The 22,174-nt window shown below is 45.4% G+C and overlaps 1 protein-coding gene across 1 annotated transcript; it reads right to left on the minus strand.

Annotated features, from left to right (window-relative positions):
* Positions 1 to 6,701: 6,701 nt before the first annotated feature.
* LOC129838726 (secretory phospholipase A2 receptor-like) lies at positions 6,702 to 13,184 on the minus strand. The gene is made up of 4 exons (XM_055905882.1): positions 13,107 to 13,184; positions 12,600 to 12,971; positions 12,101 to 12,436; positions 6,702 to 7,066 (listed from the first exon to the last, which is right to left on the minus strand). Exons 1-4 carry the CDS (start codon positions 13,141 to 13,143, stop codon positions 6,702 to 6,704), a joined length of 1,110 nt encoding a protein of 369 aa, XP_055761857.1. The 5' UTR covers positions 13,144 to 13,184.
* Between the last annotated feature and the right edge of the window lie 8,990 nt (positions 13,185 to 22,174).

Raw genomic sequence — 22,174 nt, forward strand, 5'->3', positions numbered from 1 at the left:
TACCTGGCTACCGTGCGTCTGACTCCCTCGGGTGAGGAGAGTGTAAGCCTCCTCGTCTCCTGTTTGTCGGGTAGGGCCCTGGACTGGGCCAACGCAGTCTGGAACAGCCCAGACTCGGCTCGGGACCACTACCCGGAGTTCACCCGCCGTTTTCGAGCGGTGTTCGACCACCCACCGGAGGGCCGATCAGCGGGTGAGCGACTGTTCCACCTCAGACAGGAGACGAGGAGACCTCAGGATTTCGCGTTAGAGTTCCGGACCTTGGCTGCTGGTGCGGGGTGGAATGACAGGGCCTTGATAGACCATTACCGTTGCAGCCTCCGGGAGGATGTCCGCCGGGAGCTAGCTTGTCGGGACACCACACTCTCCCTCGATGAACTGATAGACATGTCGATCCGACTAGATAACCTGCTAGCTGCCCGCGGGAGTTCAGAGGGTGTCCTGTCAATTCCACCTCCCAGCCCTCCCGCTCCAACTCCGATGGAGTTGGGAGGAGCTGCATCTAGGGGGACCGGAGGAGGTGGCTCCTCTTGCACCTACTGTGGCCGGAGAGGACACACTTCGGACCGGTGCTGGAGGAGTCCATCTGGGAGTCGAGATGGCAGGCGGAATTACTTCTCGGCCCCCCCAGGTGAGTAGGCACAAGACTCACACAGAGCTCCCTGTTGGTCACATGTTTTTGGTTATTTTTTTCCCTGCGTTTTTCCCTTCTCTCCAGCATAAGGCGCTAGTCGACTCAGGCGCAGCTGGGAGTTTTATGGATCGCGGACTCACCCGTAAATTGGGTATTCCGCTGGTGCAGATAGACCCACCTTTCCCCGTGCACTCCTTAGATAGCCAACCGTTAGGATCAGGGCTGGTCAGGGAGGCCACGATTCCGCTGGACATGGTAACGCAGGGGGATCATAGGGAGCAGATCAGTTTCTACCTTATTGATTCACCTGGGTTTCCAGTGGTGTTGGGGGTTCCCTGGCTAGCCATTCACAATCCCCTCATTTCCTGGAGGCAGGGAGCTCTTCAGGGGTGGTCAGATGAGTGTTCAGGTAGGTGTGTGGGAGTTTCCATCGGTGCCACGTCGGTGGAGAGTCCAGACCAGGTTTCCACTGTGCGCATTCCCCCAGAATATGGCGATTTGGCTATCGCTTTTAGTAAGAAAAAAGCGAACAAATTACCACCTCATCGACGGTGGGATTGCGTGATAAACCTCCAGGAGAACGCTGCACTTCCCAGGAGTCACGTGTACCCATTGTCACAGGAGGAGACGTTGGCTATGGAGACATATGTCACGGAAGCTCTGAGACAAGGGTTCATTCGGCCCTCCATGTCACCCGTCTCAAGTTTTTTTTTTGTGAGAAAAAAGGAGGGAGGACTGCGTCCGTGCATTGATTATCGAGGTCTCAATTCAATCACAGTGGGATTTAGTTATCCGCTACCTCTCATCGCTACGGCGATGGAATCATTCCACGGAGCGCGTTTTTTTTCACAAAACTGGACCTCAGGAGCGCGTATGATCTGGTGCGTATTCGGGGAGGAGACGAGTGGAAAACAGCGTTTAGTACCACATCAGGCCACTATGAGTACCTCGTCATGCCATATGGGTTGAAGAATGCTCCAGCCGTCTTCCAATCCTTTGTAGATGAGATTCTCAGGGACTTGCAGGGGCAGGGTATGGTAGTATATATTGATGACATCTGATCTATTCTGCCACACGCGCCGCGCATGTCTCCCTGGTGCGCAGGGTCCTTGGGCGACTGCTGGAGCATGACCTATACGTCAAGGCTGAGGAATGTGTGTTCTCCAAACAAGCCGTTTCCTTCCTGGGTTATCGCATTTCCACCTCGGGGGTGGTGATGGAGTGTGACCGCGTTAACGCCGTGCGTAATTGGCCGACTCCGACCACGGTAAAGGAAGTGCAGCGGTTTTTAGGGTTTGCCAATTACAACCGGAGGTTTATCCGGGGTTTTGGTCAAGTGGCGGCGCCCATTACCTCACTGCTGAAGGGGTGGCCGGTGCGTCTACGGTGGTCGGCCGAGGCAGATGGAGCCTTCAACCAGTTGAAGGCACGGTTTACTGAGGCTCCCGTGTTGGCGCATCCGGACCCTTCGTTAGCGTTCATAGTGGAGGTGGATGCGTCCGAGGCTGGTGTTGGAGCCGTGCTATCACAGCGCTCGGGCACGCCACCGAAGCTCCGTCCCTGTGCTTTCTTTTCTAAGAAGCTGGGTCCGGCGGAGCGGAACTATGATGTGGGGGACCGGGAGTTACTAGCTATGGTAAAAGCCCTGAAGGTGTGGAGACACTGGCTTGAGGGGGCTAAATACCCTTTCCTCATCTGGACTGACCACCGCAATCTGGAGTATATCCGAGCGGCGAAGAGACTGAATCCGCGTCAGGCTAGGTGGGCCATGTTCTTTACACGCTTTAGATTTACGATCTCTTTTAGACCAGGTTCCCTCAACACTAGGGCCGACGCGCTGTCCCGTCTATATGACACGGAGGACCGGCCCATCGATCCGACTCCCATCCTTCCAGCCTCTTGTCTGGTGGCCCCGGTGGTATGGGAGGTGGACGCAGACATCGAGCGGGCGTTGAGGGTAGAACCTGAGCCTTCCCAGTGTCCGACTGGCCTTGGGTACGTACCGCTTGGTGTCCGTGATCGTTTGATTCGGTGGGCTCACACACTACCTTCTTCGGGTCATCCGGGGATTGAGAGGACAGTGCGGGGTCTTAGGGGGAAATACTGGTGGCCCACCTTGGCTAAGGACGTGAGGCTCTATGTCTCCTCCTGTTCGGTATGCGCACAGAGTAAGGCTCCTAGGCACCTGCCGAGAGGGAAGTTACAACCCCTCCCGGTTCCACAACGACCATGGTCTCATCTATCGGTAGATTTTCTGACGGATCTTCCCCCATCTCAGGGGAACACTACCGTTCTGGTCGTTGTGGATCGGTTCTCTAAGTCCTGTCGTCTCCTCCCATTGCCTGGTCTCCCTACGGCCCTACAGACTGCGGAGGCTCTATTTACCCACGTCTTCCGGCACTACGGGGTGCCGGAGGACATCGTATCTGATCGAGGTCCCCAGTCCACGGGTGTGGAGGGCGTTTATGGAGCGTCTGGGGGTCTCGGTCAGCCTTACCTCTGGGTATCACCCCGAAAGTAATGGGCAGGTGGAGAGAGTGAACCAGGAAGTGGGTAGGTTTCTGAGGTCGTATTGCCAGGACCGGCCAGGAGAATGGGCGAGGTACGTCCCTATTCATACAAACCAAGAGACAAACTTGACTTTCAAATAGGAGCTTTGTTTACTTTCATAGTCAGCTGTCTATCTGTTCACTGTCTGTAGCACCCACAGAGACCGACTTTGAGGAAATGTAGTATGGGATTGGTACTAAATGGCACCCTATCCACTATATAATGCACTACTGATGACCAGGGCCCATTGGGAATGTGGATCCATTTGGGACGTACCCATGGGTGGGCAGAGCACTGTACATTTAATGTTGCATATAATCTGCAATCATGAACGTTGTAACACTTGAGCCATGTTGTAGTTGACACAACCATGTAGTAAATAGACAACGGCATTTTGTCGTCCTAGCACTTGAAAGTGAGTTTAGAACAGGCTCGTCATATTTTCTTTAGCTTCTTAAGATACCAGCTGCCAAATTCACACGGTGATGGAATGGTTAACTCTAAGATAGGGGTTCCACTAGCGGGACAACTTCCGGTGGAACTGGAGGGCGAGCAATTCAAATGAATAATCATAAAAATAATGTATATTAAACATTTAGCTACATACAAGTGTCTTATATCGGTTGAAAGCTTAAATTCTTGTTAATCTAACTGCACTGTCCGATTTACAATAGGCTTTACAGCGAAAGCATGCCATACAATTGTTTGAGTATGGCGCCCCACATCAAAATATTTTTCCACCAGCACAGGTTTCATAAATCATAAAAATAGTGATTAAATATTCACTTACTCTTTGAAAATCTTCCTCTGATTTGTCACACAAAGGGTCCCAGCTAAAACATGTAGTGACGTTTTGTTAGATAAAATCCTTCTTTATATCACAAAAAGTCTGTTTAGTTGGCGCCATCGATTTGAGTAATCCACTCGTTCTACATGCAGAGAAAGCTAAACTTTGTTAAAACAAGTCAAAACACGTTTCTATATAATCCTCAGATACCCTCAAATGTAATTAAACTATAATATTTCATACGTAAAGAAGTATGTTCAATAGGAAAACGATATTAGCAGGTGCACGTCCTCTTCGTCGCGCCCGCACAGACTGATTTCCATGTCTGTATCCCAGTACTATACTCATCATTCTTCCTCGTTTAGGAAGAAACAAGCCTGAAACCTTGAACAAAGACTACTTACATCCAGTGGAAATCATAGGATTTGCATACTGGGAGCTAGATTACATTTTTTTAACAAGGGGGAAATGTATTACAACTCTTCTTCACAAATAAATAAGCGCTTGGACAGACAGTCCTGATCACTCCACTTGTATCCCTCCTCCATTGACATGGCACCACAATGGTTGGACAGAGGCTGTTCAGGCTGTCGGTCTCTACAGTAACAACATTTCAAACAAATAAGAAGCAGTTTGAACATTTTAAAACATTAGCTATGCTCTTATTTGACAACTTGCCTTCAGAGCAGAGTGTGTTGTAAGAACCTCCATTACCCACAGTCATCCCACTTTTCATGAACAGATCGCAGATCTCCCACGCAAAGTCATCATACAGCAGGCCGATCCAGTAAGGAGTGGTGCTGTTCATCCCTTTGTCCTTCACGTCCTCCTCCATTCCCTTGTCCTGATGCCGACCAGGTCAGTGATGGGTTGGTGTCCTGTGTGAGAATATGGAGGTGTCAGATTTCATTGCCAACTTTCACTGTATTGTGAGTACCTTCACTGTAACAAGAGTTGCACTGTTTGGTTGATCAGAAATGGTCAGAACTGCAAATAAGGTAGCCACTTGTTCTTCATGCAAGCATGTCCATGTCTCCCAGACAGTCAAACCAAACCCTCTTGCATGTCATAACGCAGGTTAACATTAGCATAAACCAGATTTTCAGAAATGAATACAACTTTTCTGCATTTATTTTCTAAATTGTCTAAAAGTTTTTTTTTTAATTGTGTTGCTTATGAGTATGTTTTAGGATTTAGAATTAAAATGTCCAATGTTTGGTATGAAAATAAGATAAAACCACATTTAAACACATACGCCGAGCCTTCATGAAGCCCTTAAAGATAAGATTAGAACTTTTTCAGACTGAAGGAGTATAGTGGGAACTCAGGCATATATGTACACATACTGTACACTTGTAATAGCATTCTAAAGCTAAGCTCTGTCGAACTAGGTACTTATTAAAAATACAAAACGCTGACAGATGAATGATTAAGTGTGTGCATGCTCACTGTACACGGCCAAAACATTGGGCCTGAGTTGGGCAAAACAGTACGAGTCCTCCGTGCCAAACAACAAATAGCCATTTTATCCATCTAAACAGTAGTATACTGTGAAGCAGACATACACAACCTGCTTATTGGTGACACTCAGTGAATGACATGTACATGTACGATAAATAAGAAAAATAGTGCTACTTGGAGGCACTAGATGACGAACGATTTGGACATTTTCATGTGAATGATAACTTTTCTCTAGGTATTAGTGATCAGCCGGAGGATAATATCTGTAAGAGTTACAACAGATGACATGTACTGAGATAAAATAAACTCACTATTTCCTTTACAATATCCAGTAGATAAAGTACATTACTTATGTCACACCCTAATCTGTTTCACCTGTCTTGTGCTTGTCTCCACTCTCCATGCATTCAGTTGTAGTGGGTCCATTTGAATTTAGAAAAAGCTCCATTATTAAAATAAATGTATATTTTTTGCTCCATGAAGTAATCCAACAATGTGTACGCTGCCATCTATGTGTATTTCAAGTCTTCTCTCATTGATTGAGGCAGGTGTCTGTCATCTTGACATGCGGCACTTGGGGACGGACACCCACCTGTCTCAATCAGTGACAGAGAACTTGAAATAGACAAGATGGCGGCATCCACTCATCCCTGTTATGTCCTGGAGTTACTCATACTGACATCTTGTTGCAGCATCTACTGTGATTGTGTGTGTTTACAAGAAGACAAAAAAATCTCTTTCTTATGTTTTGTTTATTTTTGTAAAGTAAGAACAGAAATTGGGAGAAGAGATATTATGCTTACAATGTCCATTATATAAAATATATTACTTTATTATAATTTTTATTTCCTTAGTCATCGTTAACATGCATGATACTATTAATTAAATAAAATTGTATTTAGACTATCTAGTATTAATATAGTAACCCATAGTTAAAATAGTGATGACTATGGGTAAATGTAGGATAAACAAGTTTGCTTAATGGCAAACGTATTATGAGAAGTGAATAAAATATTTTAATAACATGACATAATGATCTTTATTTTTTATTTACATTTTTTAAATATCTGAAATATCACACAATTTTACTCAAAGATTTTTGATAACACGTTATATCAATGACAAGGTATATTGTACATTGCATTGCATGCTGAAAGCTTAAACATAAAAAATCTTTGTCAAGATGATTTCAATCAGCAATTACCTAAAAAACACATTTCAATCAAAATGTGAGAAATGGTAAAGACAGTTAATTAAATTAACAAGGTATTACAACTCTTCTTCACAAATAAATAAGAGCTTGGACAGACAATCCTGATCACTCCACTTGTATCCCTCCTCCATTGACATGGCACCACAATGGTTGGACAGAGGCTGTTCAGGCTGTCTGTCTCCCTCCCAGTTACTCCACCCCACTGGCAGCCCATTGGTCCAGACCCAGAACCCAAAGAGACGGCTCTGTCTCAGACCCACCCACACAGGACCAGTAAATACAGTCCCATTAAACTTCTGCTTGATCGCCCCCAGGTCTTCTTCTGTCTCAATTCGCAGCAGTCCATGGTAGTTCTTCTTGCAGTAGTCCAGAGCCTGTTCCCAAGACTTTCTTTCACTGATGACGTGGATGATAACTGATCCTGAAAGACATAAATGTGGTATTCAAGATATTTAACTTTTTCATATTAGCTTGTTTTAGCACCTATTTTAACTCATATTTTAGGGGCAAGATAAGCAGGCACATAATAATTTCAGTAAGAGTTATATATCATTATAGCCTGGTGGAACCAGCATGATCGCATGATAGCCCTGCATTGTGTTTGACTTGACTTGCTAAGCTTCCAAGGTGGCTTAGCAGTTCAGACGTCTTTTTCCGTATTGTCGTGTCGTGTCCTGTATATATATATATTTATATATATATTTCTTCACATATCTTTTATTTATTTTATTATCCAAGAACTCAACTACAAAAGCTTTCCTGCAAAAGCTTTCCTGCAACCCGCTACACCAATTACAATAAGTATTATTTACCTCAATCTGAAAATCCAGCGTGGAAGATAGCCAGGGGCTATTTCAGAAGCTAGCCTGAAAGCTAACCAGAAGCTACTCCGATAGCTAGCCAGAAGCTAATCTGTAGCTGCCCCGAAATTAGCCGGTTTCCTGGCTAGCGTTGGTGTTTCAGCTGCCCACGTTTTGCGGTCATCAGCTATTCCTTTAGCTCGATAATCTACCGGCACTTTTGTGCAACGCGACTCGGACCGGAGCATTCCGGGACTTTTTTTTCTCTCAGTTTCGCCGGATTCCAACCGCAGGCTCTGGACACTTGCACCTTGATTTCGCAGCTAGCTAGCTGCATCCGTGTGACTATTGGCTTACGTCGACCCCGGAGCAAACTCAAATCATGCTGGAGCTAGCCAGCTGAGGAGTTCCATCACCATCCGGACCCGTTTCTTTTGTTGCTGCTGCAGATACGGAACCCCACCGGGCCTTCACGACTGACTGCCGACGTTATCTGCCCGAGGGATTTATCCAACCGGCACCTCCGTCCCGACGTTACCTGAACGCTCATCTGAGGCCCGCTAATCGTTAGCTGTCTTATCGGCTGCTATCTGAACAAAACCCCACTACACGGAACCTACCGACGGAAACGCACAAGGTATCTACAAACAGACATCCATCCTATGCTGCTACCGATAGTCATATACCCGGCCAGCTGTCTGGATCGCCACGACCCCAACCAACCTCTACTCACTGGACCCTTATTGATCACTCGATTAAGCATGCCTCTCCTTAATGTAAATATGCCCTGTCCATTGCTGTTCTGGTTAGTGTTTATTGGCTTATTTCACTGTAGAGATTCTAGCCCTGCTCTCTATACCATATCCAACCTCTCAGTTCCACCACCCACATATGCGATGACATCACCTGGTTTCAATGATGTTTCTAGAGACAAGATCTCTCTCATCATCACTCAATACCTAGGTTTACCTCCACTGTATTCACATCCTACCATACCTTTGTCTGTACATTATTCCTTTAAACTATTTTATCGCCCCCAGAAACTTCCTTTTACTCTCTGCTCTAGTAGCTCTAGGCGACCAATTCTCATAGCTTTTAGCCGTACCCTTATCCTACTTCTCCTCTGTTCCTCTGGTGATGTAGAGGTGAATCCAGGCCCTGCAGTACCTGGCTCCACTCCTATTCCCCAGGCGCTCTCTTTTGATGACTTCTGTAACCGTAATAGCCTTGGCTTCATGCATGTTAACATTAGAAGCCTCCTCCCTAAGTTTGTTTTGTTCACTGCTTTAGCACACTCTACCAACCCGGATGTTTTAGCCGTGTCTGAATCCTGGCTTAGAAAGACCACCAAAAATTCAGACATTTTTATCCCCAATTACAATATTTTCAGACAAGATAGAACGGCCAAAGGGGGCGGTGTTGCAATCTACTGCAAAGACTGCCTGCAGAGTTCTGTTATACTATCCAGGTCTGTTCCCAAATAATTTGAACTTCTACTTTTAAAAATCCACCTCTCTAAAAACAAGTCTCTCACCGTTGCCGCCTGCTATAGACCACCCTCTGCCCCCAGCTGTGCTCTGGACACTATATGTGAACTGATTGCCCCCCATCTATCTTCAGAGCTCGTGCTGCTAGGCGACCTAAATTTGAACATGCTCAACACCCCAGCCACCCTACAATCTAAGCTTGATGCCCTCAATCTCACACAAATTATCAATGAACCTACCAGGTACCACCCCAATTCCGTAAACACGGGTACCCTCATAGATATCATCCTAACAAACTTGCCCTCCAAATACACCTCTGCTGTTTTCAACCAAGATCTCAGCGATCACTGCCTCATTGCCTGCATCCGTAATGTGTCAGCGGTCAAACGAACTCCACTCATCACTGTCAAACGCTCCCTGAAACACTTCAGCGAGCAGGCCATCCTAATCGACCTGGCCGGGGTATCCTGGAAGGATATTGATCTCATCCCGTCAGTAGAGGTTGCCTGGTCATTTTTTTAAAATGCCTTCCTCACCATCTTGAATAAGCATGCCCCATTCAAGAAATTTAGAACCAGGAACAGATATAGCCCTTGGTTCTCTCCTGACCTGACTGCCCTTAACCAACAGAAAAACATCCTATGGCGTTCTGCATTAGCATCGAACAGCCCCCGTGATATGCAACTTTTCAGGGAAGCCAGAAACCAATATACACAGGCAGTTAGAATAGCCAAGGCTAGCTTTTTCAAGCAGAAATTTGCTTCCTGCAACACAAATTCAAAAAAGTTCTGGGATACCGTAAAGTCCATGGAGAATAAGAACACCTCCTCCCAGCTTCCAACCGCTCTGAAGATAGGAAACACTGTCACCACCGACAAATCCACTATAATTGAGAATTTCAATAAGCATTTTTCTACGGCTGGCCATGCTTTCCACCTGGTTACCCCTACCCCGGACAACAGCACTGCCCTCCCCTCTGCTACTCGCCCAAGCCTTCCCCATTTCTCTTTCTCCCAAATACAGTCAGCTGATGTTCTTAATGAGCTGCAAAATCTGGACCCTTACAAATCAGCCGGGCTAGATAATCTGGACCCTTTCTTTCTAAAACTATCTGCTGAAATTGTTGCCACCCCTATTACTAGCCTCTTCAACCTCTCTTTCGTGTCGTCTGAGATCCCCAAAGATTGGAAAGCAGCTGCGGTTATCCCCCTCTTCAAAGGGGGGGACACCCTTGACCCTAACTGCTACAGACCTATATCTATCCTACCCTGCCTTTCTAAGGTCTTCGAAAGCCAAGTCAACAAACAGATTACCGACCATTTCGAATCACACCACACCTTCTCCGCTATGCAATCTGGTTTCAGAGCTGGTCATGGGTGCACCTCAGCCACGCTCAAGGTCATAAACGATATCGTAACCGCCATCGATAGGAAACAATACTGTGCAGCCGTATTCATTGACCTGGCCAAGGCTTTTGACTCTGTCAATCACCACATCCTCATTGGCAGACTCGACAGCCTTGGTTTCTCTAATGATTGCCTCGCCTGGTTCACCAACTACTTCTCTGATAGAGTTCAGTGTGTCAAATCGGAGGGTCTGTTGTCCGGGCCTCTGGCAGTCTCTATGGGGGTGCCACAGGGTTCAATTCTTGGACCGACTCTCTTCTCTGTTTACATCAATGATGTCGCTCTTGCTGCTGGTGATTCTCTGATCCACCTCTACGCAGACGACACTATTCTGTATACTTCTGGCCCTTCTTTTGACACTGTGTTAACAACCCTCCAGGCGAGCTTCAATGCCATACAACTCTCCTTCCGTGGCCTCCAACTGCTCTTAAATACAAGTAAAACCAAATGCATGCTCTTCAACCGATCGCTGCCTGCTCCTGCCCGCCTGTCCAACATCACTACTTTGGACGGCTCTGACTTAGAATATGTGGACAACTACAAATACCTAGGTGTCTGGTTAGACTGTAAACTCTCCTTCCAGACCCACATCAAACATCTCCAATCCAAAGTCAAATCTAGAATTGGCTTCCTATTCCGCAACAAAGCATCCTTTACTCATGCTGCCAAACATACCCTTGTAAAACTGACCATCCTACCAATCCTCGACTTCGGTGATGTCATTTACAAAATAGCCTCCAAAACCCTACTCAATAAATTGGATGCAGTCTATCACAGTGCCATCCGTTTTGTCACCAAAGCCCCATATACTACCCACCACTGCGACCTGTACACTCTCGTTGGCTGGCCCTCGCTTCATACTCGTCGCCAAACCCACTGGTTCCAGGTCATCTACAAGACCCTGCTAGGTAAAGTCCCCCCTTATCTCAGCTCGCTGGTCACCATAGCAGCACCTACCTGTAGCACGCGCTCCAGCAGGTATATCTCTCTAGTCACCCCCAAAACCAATTCTTCCTTTGGACGCCTCTCCTTCCAGTTCTCTGCTGCCAATGACTGGAACGAACTACAAAAATCTCTGAAACTGGAAACACCTATCTCCCTCACTAGCTTTAAGCACCAGCTGTCAGAGCAGCTCATAGATTACTGCACCTGTACATAACCCATCTACAATTTAGCCCAAACAACTACCTCTTTACCTACTGTATTTATTTATTCATTTATTTTGCTCCTTTGCACCCCATTATTTCTGTCTCTACTTTGCACTTTCTTCCAATGCAAACCAACCATTCCAGTGTTTTTTGTTTGTTTTTATTTTACTTGCTGTGTTGTACTCACTTCGCCTCCATGGCCTTTTTATATTTTTATTTATACATATATCTGTTTGCCTTCACCTCCCTTATCTCACTTCGCTTGCTCACATTGTATATAGACTTATTTTTTATTTTTTTTATTTTTTTTTTATTTTTTTTCACTGTATTATTGACTATATGTTTGTTTTTACTCCATGTGTAACTATGTGTTGTTGTATGTGTCGAACTGCTTTGCTTTATCTTGGCCAGGTCGCAATTGTAAATGAGAACGTGTTCTCAATTTGCCTACCTGGTTAAATAAAGGTTAAATAAAAAAATAAATAAAATAAAGTGAAGGGAATAGAAAGGGAATGCCGAGTTCAGTCCTCTTGACCAGGTGATTATCAATATAGAGTAACAACCTTTCATACAAATAAGAAGCAGTTTGACTATGTTCCTCTTGGACAACTTACCTTCAGAGCAGAGTGTATATTCTGGAGTATTTTCATTTGGCACTGTGGATATACCTCTTGGACACTGGAAAAGAATAGTGACATTTTCTCCTGTACGATGATAGTTGTTACCCTCCGACCAGTCTCTGTAGGCAGATCTCCCTCCATCAGACCACTCCCAGTCATCATACAGCAGGCCGATCCAGTAAGGTGTGGTGCTGTTCATCCCGTCGTTCTTCACTTCCTCCTTCTGTCCCTCGTTCCTGATGCTGACCAGGTCAGTGTTTCTCTCTCTGCAGCAACTCTGAGCATCATACCAGGTCATCTTCTGTTCAATCAGGAAGGAATCACCAGACCCTGCACACATAGAATGGACTAACATTCTACTCTCCTTAACATAGTTTGATATAAAATAATTATATCTCGATATTGTTGAAGAATTATAATAATATGACCTGGATGTTGGTGAGGTGCAAGGAAACACGACATCTGATGTGTTTTATAGTACGGAATGTTTTACCTTTTCTGTAACACATGAAGTATTTCTGCTCTGTACAATTCTCCCATGTTGTATCATCTTTGAGTATGGCTGCACACATTGGCTCTGTGCACGGGCTTGGAAGTGGTAACCATGCAGTGTCATTAACAATGTCTCCATTGGACCACTTCAGACTGTGCTCTTTGCGATGGAGACCTATCCAGGCTGTATAGCTGCTTTCAGATGCCATTAATTGTACCAGCTGCTTGGATTCCTCCCGATTGTACAAAGTGACAAGATCAGTGTAGGTGTTCCGGCAGAAGTCTTGTGCTTTTGTCCAATTTAATGGTTGTTGTTGTTTTTCATAGAGATGGAACTGTCTGAGGCGGCTGAGTGCAGCTGTGCAGCAGACACCTGAGGACAGAGACTATTTCATTAAGTGAAATGTAAACATACATACAAAAAACAAAATGAAGGAAGAGAAGTTAGTATGGTTTGTCATGTGCATACAGTATACTGTATTGTGGTTAGGTCAGGTGAATTCTGTACCTGCACAGAGTAGGAATAGGAGAGAGGTCATCTCCATGGGGACAGCAGGGTCGGGAGAGACAGAGGAGAGGGGATGGGATGGTGTTCTGCGTGAGAATAAGGAGGTGTCATATTTAGGATTTGACAGTTATCACACTTTGGCTTTGAGTTATTCGTGTAATCAGGTACTAGTACTACATCGCCTGCATCATTACAAGAGTTGAGCTGTTTGATTGATCATTAAAAAAAAGTCAGTACTGTAAACAACGTCTGATATTATTTTCTGATATCACAAACTATAATTAATTTAAAATGCACATTTAGAAATTCATAGACTAACATTTAATTTTTATTATTATTAAAATAGTTTCCTTATTCGTTTCAACAAGAATGCTGTTAAAAAATGTTTTATGTTTAATATGACAATTTGATGAAACCACATTAAAAGTGGTCCTTAGCTTACTGTAACTTTTTATTAAAATGCATGTGATTAGTTACCACACAAAACATGGTCAAATTTGATAAACTTTTAAATGTATCAAAAGTCACCTGCTGTAGCTTTTGTAGAGAATAAATGGGTCTGGTATGAATCGAATATGATGAGGTGTGATCTGTGTAGAAACAGTGCATCCTAAGCTATGCTCTGCCTAACTAAAAACATATTAAAAACACAAGGCCGACTAGTGTAATAAAACACATAATTAAGTTATTACACTACAATAAAAGGTCCTGGGTGGCACGCAAACAGCACATAGCCTTTATAAAGTACTGTCAATGAGATTCACAAATGTGTCTTAAGACTTAAACACTTGAACCCCACTTCACCAGCACCCCTCACCCCAACCCATCTCTAAAAGAGTAATAGACCTAATACAGTGAATGTGAGGTTTATATTTAAAAAGATCCCATTAATGTCACTTTGTAAGGATATTTGATACTCTGGACATGTTGGTGTGAAATAACTTTTCTGTTGGTGTGGTGAGAAGTATTGAGCTGTGTTTGTATCCATATCAGGGGAAATCTCTCTCTGGGTTGGAGGAAACATGTCTCAGGATATCCTGAGGACTTACTTCCTTATAGTGTAGTGTGAGTCAGGCCTGGTCTGTCTGCTCTCTAGATGGGTTGGACAACAGAGACTGAGACACAACCAGAGAGGGACATCAACAGTGTGACAGGGCTGTATGGGCTTTCTGTCCTCTCTGGTTAGCCAAATAATCAAACAAGTTACCTCCAAAGTTTTCACATACATCTTTTCTATGGTATACATTTCTGGTATCCTAACTTTGCACTAACTTTGTTGCACAGAACAAAGAGTTGATTTATTTGGACTCAAAAACATAATTATCAGAGTGGTTATTTGTTATTATTTGTACAGTATACAGTAAATGCTTAGTATAGTGCAGTATTTGGCACAGTATAATGTTGTCTATTCACCATGCAGAGGTCATGAACTATTTTGTTTTCACCATCATAGAAACACCTGCAGTCTTCATGGAGCACACATTTGAATGTCTGCATCACATGCAAATAGATTCCAGTAATAGCCTTCAGTTACTGTATTGACTTCATACATTGATGATTGTGTGTTATGCAGCAGAGGAGACTATAAAGCTCTATCTGCTTTTTTTGGGGTCTAATTTAGCATTTAGACAGAGAGATGCAATAGAAACATGAACTGAGAAAAACACTTTGCAAAAGACAAACACTTCAAAATTATAATCATAAAGGATATTTATGTGAGCTTGTTTACCTGGTACCTAATGGACACCACATTGCTGAACAACATTGCATATGCAAAATTGATTAAAATAGGTACAATCGGGCTTTTGACCCATTCAGTCAACCGCTGATCATGTCCCATTTTAACACATTTTGGTCATTTTGGAAATATTGGAAAACAATATTAGGTACTCTGCCTAACATCAATCACTATAATCTCAGAGAAAATATCTTAATGTGAATATTGTTTGTCAGAGTCCAGTTCTCTGTGTGTTTCAGACCTAGGCAAAAAATAGTTGTATTTTCTAACTTACTTAAAAATACACATTTTTCAAATACTCAAGGTAGTCGAATATAGTTTATATAGAGTTTCAAATAAAATGTCATTATTTTCTTTGATATTAAAATAGAGGTCTCAGAAAAACAAATAATATTTGAAAGTATTTTGGAATACAACTCAGAAAAAGAAATATTACTATGCAAGTTATTTAAAAATGTATATATATATATTTGATGGCTGCAATTCTTTTAATGAAGAGTCAAAACTACAGTATTTAGTTTAATTTGTCTAAATATATGATCATAAGCACATGGTTTGGCGGGCTCTTAGACATGAATCTTAATATAGCCTATAGCTAGTATCAAATACATGAGGGTCATGGAATCACCTCAACATTAGAGCAGACCACGTTTGCAGCTTCAAAATGACTAAAACATACATTTGTCACAAATCCCGCCGAAGATGGCGCCTCTTCCTGTTCGGGCGGCGCTCGGCGGTCGTCGTCACCGGCCTACTAGCTGCCATCGACTCCCTTCTTTTTGTTTCTGTTAGTTTGGGCTGATTGAGTGCACCTGTTTTGAGTTTAGTTTTGTGGGTAGGCTATTTAAGGGCAGTAGGCCCGCCGGCTTTTGTGCGGGCTTGTTTTCTGTTATTTGGTGTTTGGTGTTGGTGTTTAGGTGGAAGCTATTTTCCGGACAGTTTAGTCCTGTGTGTTTGGACTGGGATTTTCATGCGCCCGTTGTGTTTGGGCATGACCGTTGTTACTGTCGACAGGAATAAAAATCCACGTCCTGAACTAACCTGCTCTCTGCGCTTGACTCCTCCACCCAGTACTCCTAGAAGCTCTGACAGAAGCCCGCACCACCAATGGAGTCAGCAGAAGCAGCGACCACCCCTCTCCCAACAATGGAGGAGCGCGTCCATCATCATACAGCTGTCCTCCATCGAATCGGGTCAGCGATGGACCAGATGATGGAGAGGATGGAGCGATGGGAGAGGAGTGGTCTCCCGACGCCCTCCCCAGCTCCCCTGCAGACGACGCAACCCACTCCTCCAATGTCATCGGCTGGGACCAGCACATTGCGTCTCCCAGCAGCGGCTGGATGCCAGGGATTTCTGCTCCAGCTTGAGCTCTACCTGGCTACCGTGCGTCCGACTCCCTCGGGTGAGGAGAGTGTAAGCCTCCTCGTCTCCTGTTTGTCGGGTAGGGCCCTGGACTGGGCCAACGCAGTCTGGAACAGCCCAGACTCGGCTCGGGACCACTACCCGGAGTTCACCCGCCGTTTTCGAGCGGTGTTCGACCACCCACCGGAGGGCCGATCAGCGGGTGAGCGACTGTTCCACCTCAGACAGGAGACGAGAAGAGCTCAGGATTTCGCGTTAGAGTTCCGGACCTTGGCTGCTGGTGCGGGGTGGAATGACAGGGCCTTGATAGACCATTACTGTTGCAGCCTCCGGGAGGATGTCCGCCGGGAGCTAGCTTGTCGGGACACCACACTCTCCCTCGATGAACTGATAGACATGTCGATCCGACTAGATAACCTGCTAGCTGCCTGCGGGAGTTCAGAGGGTGTCCTGTCAATTCCACCTCCCAGCCCTCCCGCTCCAACTCCGATGGAGTTGGGAGGAGCTGCATCTAGGGGGACCGGAGGAGGTGGCTCCTCTTGCACCTACTGTGGCCGGAGAGGACACACTTCGGACCGGTGCTGGAGGAGTCCATCTGGGAGTCGAGATGGCAGGCGGAATACTTCTCGGCCACCCCAGGTGAGTAGGCACAAGACTCACCCAGATCTCCCTGTTGGTCACATGTTTTTGGTTATTTTTTTCCCTGCGTTTTTCCCCTCTCTCCAGCATAAGGCGCTCGTAGACTCAGGCGCAGCTGGGAGTTTTATGGATCGCGGTCTAGCCCGTAAGTTGGGTATTCCGCTGGTGCAGATAGACCCACCTTTCCCCGTGCACTCCTTAGATAGCCAACCGTTAGGGTCAGGGCTGGTCAGGGAGGCCACGATTCCGCTGGACATGGTAACGCAGGGGGATCATAGGGAGCAGATCAGTTTCTACCTTATTGATTCACCTGGGTTTCCAGTGGTGTTGGGGGTTCCCTGGCTAGCCATTCACAATCCCCTCATTTCCTGGAGACAGGGAGCTCTTCAGGGGTGGTCAGAAGAGTGTTCAGGTAGGTGTGTGGGAGTTTCCATCGGTGCCACGTCGGTGGAGAGTCCAGACCAGGTTTCCACTGTGCGCATTCCCCCAGAATATGCCGATTTGGCTATCGCTTTTAGTAAGAAAAAAGCGACCAAATTACCACCTCATCGACGGTGGGATTGCGTGATAAACCTCCAGGAGAACGCTGCACTTCCCAGGAGTCACGTGTACCCATTGTCACAGGAGGAGACGTTGGCTATGGAGACATATGTCACGGAAGCTCTGAGACAAGGGTTCATTCGGCCCTCCATGTCACCCGTCTCCTCGAGTTTTTTTTTTGTGAGAAAAAAGGAGGGAGGACTGCGTCCGTGCATTGATTATCGAGGTCTCAATTCAATCACAGTGGGATTTAGTTATCCGCTACCTCTCATCGCTACGGCGATGGAATCATTCCACGGAGCGCGTTTTTTTCACAAAACTGGGCCTCAGGAGCGCGTATAATCTGGTGCGTATTCGGGGAGGAGACGAGTGGAAAACAGCGTTTAGTACCACATCAGGCCACTATGAGTACCTCGTCATGCCGTATGGGTTGAAGAATGCTCCAGCCGTCTTCCAATCCTTTGTAGATGAGATTTTCAGGGACTTGCAGGGGCAGGGTGTGGTAGTATATATTGATGACATCTGATCTATTCTGCCACACGCGCCGCGCATGTCTCCCTGGTGCGCAGGGTCCTTGGGCGACTGCTGGAGCATGACCTATACGTCAAGGCTGAGGAATGTGTGTTCTCCAAACAAGCCGTTTCCTGCCTGGGTTATCGCATTTCCACCTCGGGGGTGGTGATGGAGGGTGACCGCGTTACCGCCGTGCGTAATTGGCCGACTCCGACCACGGTAAAGGAAGTGCAGCGGTTTTTAGGGTTTGCCAATTACTACCGGAGGTTTATCCGGGGTTTTGGTCAAGTGGCGGCGCCCATTACCTCACTGCTGAAGGGGTGGCCGGTGCGTCTACGGTGGTCGGCCGAGGCAGATGGAGCCTTCAACCAGTTGAAGGCACGGTTTACTGAGGCTCCCGTGTTGGCGCATCCGGACCCTTCGTTAGCGTTCATAGTGGAGGTGGATGCGTCCGAGGCTGGTGTTGGAGCCGTGCTATCACAGCGCTCGGGCACGCCACCGAAGCTCCGTCCCTGTGCTTTCTTTTCTAAGAAGCTGGGTCCGGCGGAGCGGAACTATGATGTGGGGGACCGGGAGTTACTAGCTATGGTAAAAGCCCTGAAGGTGTGGAGACACTGGCTTGAGGGGGCTAAATACCCTTTCCTCATCTGGACTGACCACCGCAATCTGGAGTATATCCGAGCGGCGAAGAGACTGAATCCGCGTCAGGCTAGGTGGACCATGTTCTTTACAAGCTTTAGATTTACGATCTCTTTTAGACCAGGTTCCCTCAACACTAGGGCCGACGCGCTGTCCCGTCTATATGACACGGATGACCGGCCCATCGATCCGACTCCCATCCTTCCAGCCTCTTGTCTGGTGGCCCCGGTGGTATGGGAGGTGGACGCAGACATCGAGCGGGCGTTGAGGGTAGAACCTGAGCCTTCCCAGTGTCCGACTGGCCTTAGGTACGTACCGCTTGGTGTCCGTGATCGTTTGATTCGGTGGGCTCACACACTACCTTCTTCGGGTCATCCGGGGATTGAGAGGACAGTGCGGGGTCTTAGGGGGAAATACTGGTGGCCCACCTTGGCTAAGGACGTGAGGCTCTATGTCTCCTCCTGTTCGGTATGCGCACAGAGTAAGGCTCCTAGGCACCTGCCGAGAGGGAAGTTACAACCCCTCCCGGTTCCACAACGGCCATGGTCTCATCTATCGGTATATTTTCTGACTGATCTTCCCCCGTCTCAGGGGAACACTACCGTTCTGGTCGTTGTGGATCGGTTCTCTAAGTCCTGTCGTCTCCTCCCATTGCCTGGTCTCCCTACGGCCCTACAGACTGCGGAGGCTCTATTTACCCACGTCTTCCGGCACTACGGGGTGCCGGAGGACATCGTATCTGATCGAGGTCCCCAGTCCACGGGTGTGGAGGGCGTTTATGGAGCGTCTGGGGGTCTCGGTCAGCCTTACCTCTGGGTATCACCCTGAAAGTAATGGGCAGGTGGAGAGAGTGAACCAGGAAGTGGGTAGGTTTCTGAGGTCGTATTGCCAGGACCGGCCAGGAGAATGGGCGAGGTACGTCCCTATTCATACAAACCAAGAGACAAACTTGACTTTCAAATAGGAGCTTTGTTTACTTTCATAGTCAGCTGTCTATCTGTTCACTGTCTGTAGCACCCACAGAGACCGACTTTGAGGAAATGTAGTATGGGATTGGTACTAAATGGCACCCTATCCACTATATAATGCACTACTGATGACCAGGGCCCATTGGGAATGTGGATCCATTTGGGACGTACCCATGGGTGGGCAGAGCACTGTACATTTAATGTTGCATATAATCTGCAATCATGAACGTTGTAACACTTGAGCCATGTTGTAGTTGACACAATCATGTAGTAAATAAACAACGGCATTTTGTCGTCCTAGCACTTGAAAGTGAGTTTAGAACAGGCTCGTCATATTTTCTTTAGCTTCTTAACCATTCCATCACCGTGTGAATTTGGCAGCTGGTATCTTAACTCTGAGATAGGGGTTCCACTAGCGGGACAACTTCCGGTGGAACTGGAGGGCGAGCAATTCAAATGAATAATCATAAAAATAATGTATATTAAACATTTAGCTACATACAAGTGTCTTATATCGGTTGAAAGCTTAAATTCTTGTTAATCTAACTGCACTGTCCAATTTACAATAGGCTTTACAACGAAAGCATGCCATACAATTGTTTGAGTATGGCGCCCCACATCAAAATATTTTTACACCAGCACAGGTTTCATAAATCATAAAAATAGTGATTAAATATTCACTTACTCTTTGAAAATCCTCCTCTGATTTGTCACACAAAGGGTCCCAGCTACAACATGTAGTGACGTTTTGTTAGATAAAATCCTTCTTTATATCACAAAAAGTCTGTTTAGTTGGCGCCATCGATTTGAGTAATCCACTCGTTCTACATGCAGAGAAAGCTAAACTTTGTTAAAACAAGTCAAAACACGTTTCTATATAATCCTCAGATACCCTCAAATGTAATTAAACTATAATATTTCATACGTAAAGAAGTATGTTCAAGAGAAAAACGATATTAGCAGGTGCACGTCCTCTTCGTCGCGCCCGCACAGACTGATTTCCATGTCTGTATCCCAGTACTATACTCATCATTCTTCCTCGTTTGGGAAGAAACAAGCCTGAAACCTTGAACAAAGACTACTTACATCCAGTGGAAATCATAGGATTTGCATACTGGGAGCTAGATTACATGTTTTTAACAAGGGGGAAATGTATTACAACTCTTCTTCACAAATAAAAAAGCGCTTGGAAAGACAGTCCTGATCACTCCACTTGTATCCCTCCTCCATTGCCATGGCACCACAATGGTTGGACAGAGGCTGTTCAGGCTGTCGGTCTCTACAGTAACAACATTTCAAACAAATAAGAAGCAGTTTGAACATTTTAAAACATTAGCTATGCTCTTATTTGACAACTTGCCTTCAGAGCAGAGTGTGTTGTAAGAACCTCCATTACCCACAGTCATCCCACTTTTCATGAACAGATCGCAGATCTCCCACGCAAAGTCATCATACAGCAGGCCGATCCAGTAAGGAGTGGTGCTGTTCATCCCTTTTTTTCTTCACCTCCTCCTCCATTCCCTTGTCCTGATGCCGACCAGGTCAGTGATGGGTTGGTGTCCTGTGTGAGAATATGGAGGTGTCAGATTTCATTGCCAACTTTCACTGTATTGTGAGTACCTTCACTGTAACAAGAGTTGCACTGTTTGGTTGATCAGAAATGGTCAGGACTGCAAATAAGGTAGCCACTTGTTCTTCATGCAAGCATGTCCATGTCTCCCAGACAGTCAAACCAAACCCTCTTGCATGTTATAACGCAGGTTAACATTAGCATAAACCAGATTTTAAATTGTCTAAAAGTTGTTTTTTTAATTGTGTTGTTTATGAGTATGTTTTAGGATTTAGAATTAAAATGTCCAATGTTTGGTATAAAAATAAGATAAAACCACATTTAAACACATACGCCGAGCCTTCATGAAGCCCTTAAAGATAAGATTAGAACTTTTTCAGACTGAAGGAGTATAGTGGGAACTCGGGCATATATGTACACATACTGTACACTTGTAATAGCATTCTAAAGCTAAGCTCTGTCAAACTAGGTACTTATTAAAAATACAAAACGCTGACAGATGAATGATTAAGTGAGTGCATGCTCACTGTACACGGCCAAAACATTGGGCCTGAGTTGGGCAAAACAGTACGAGTCCTCCGTGCCAAACAACAAATAGCCATTTTATCCATCTAAACAGTACTGTACTGTGAAGCAGACATACACAACCTGCTTATTGGTGACACTCAGTGAATGACATGTACATGTACGATAAATAAGAAAAATAGTGCTACTTGGACGCACTAGATGACGAGCGATATGGACATTTTCATGTGAAGGATAACGTTTCTCTAGGTGTTAGTGATCAGCCGGAGGATAATATCTGTAAGAGTTACAACAGATGACATGTACTGAGATAAAATTAACTCACTATTTTTTCTTACAATATCCAGTAGATAAAGTACATTACTTATGTCACACCCTAATCTGTTTCACCTGTCTTGTGCTTGTCTCCACTCTCCATGCATTCAGTTGTAGTGGGTCCATTTGAATTTAGAAAAAGCTCCATTATTAAAATAAATGTATACTTTTTGCTCCATTAAGTAATCCAACAATGTGTACGCTGTCATCTATGTGTACTGTATTTCAAGTCTTCTCTCATTGATTGAGGCAGGTG

This window comes from Salvelinus fontinalis, chromosome 39 (assembly GCF_029448725.1).
Source record: "Salvelinus fontinalis isolate EN_2023a chromosome 39, ASM2944872v1, whole genome shotgun sequence".
NCBI lineage: Eukaryota > Metazoa > Chordata > Actinopteri > Salmoniformes > Salmonidae > Salvelinus > Salvelinus fontinalis.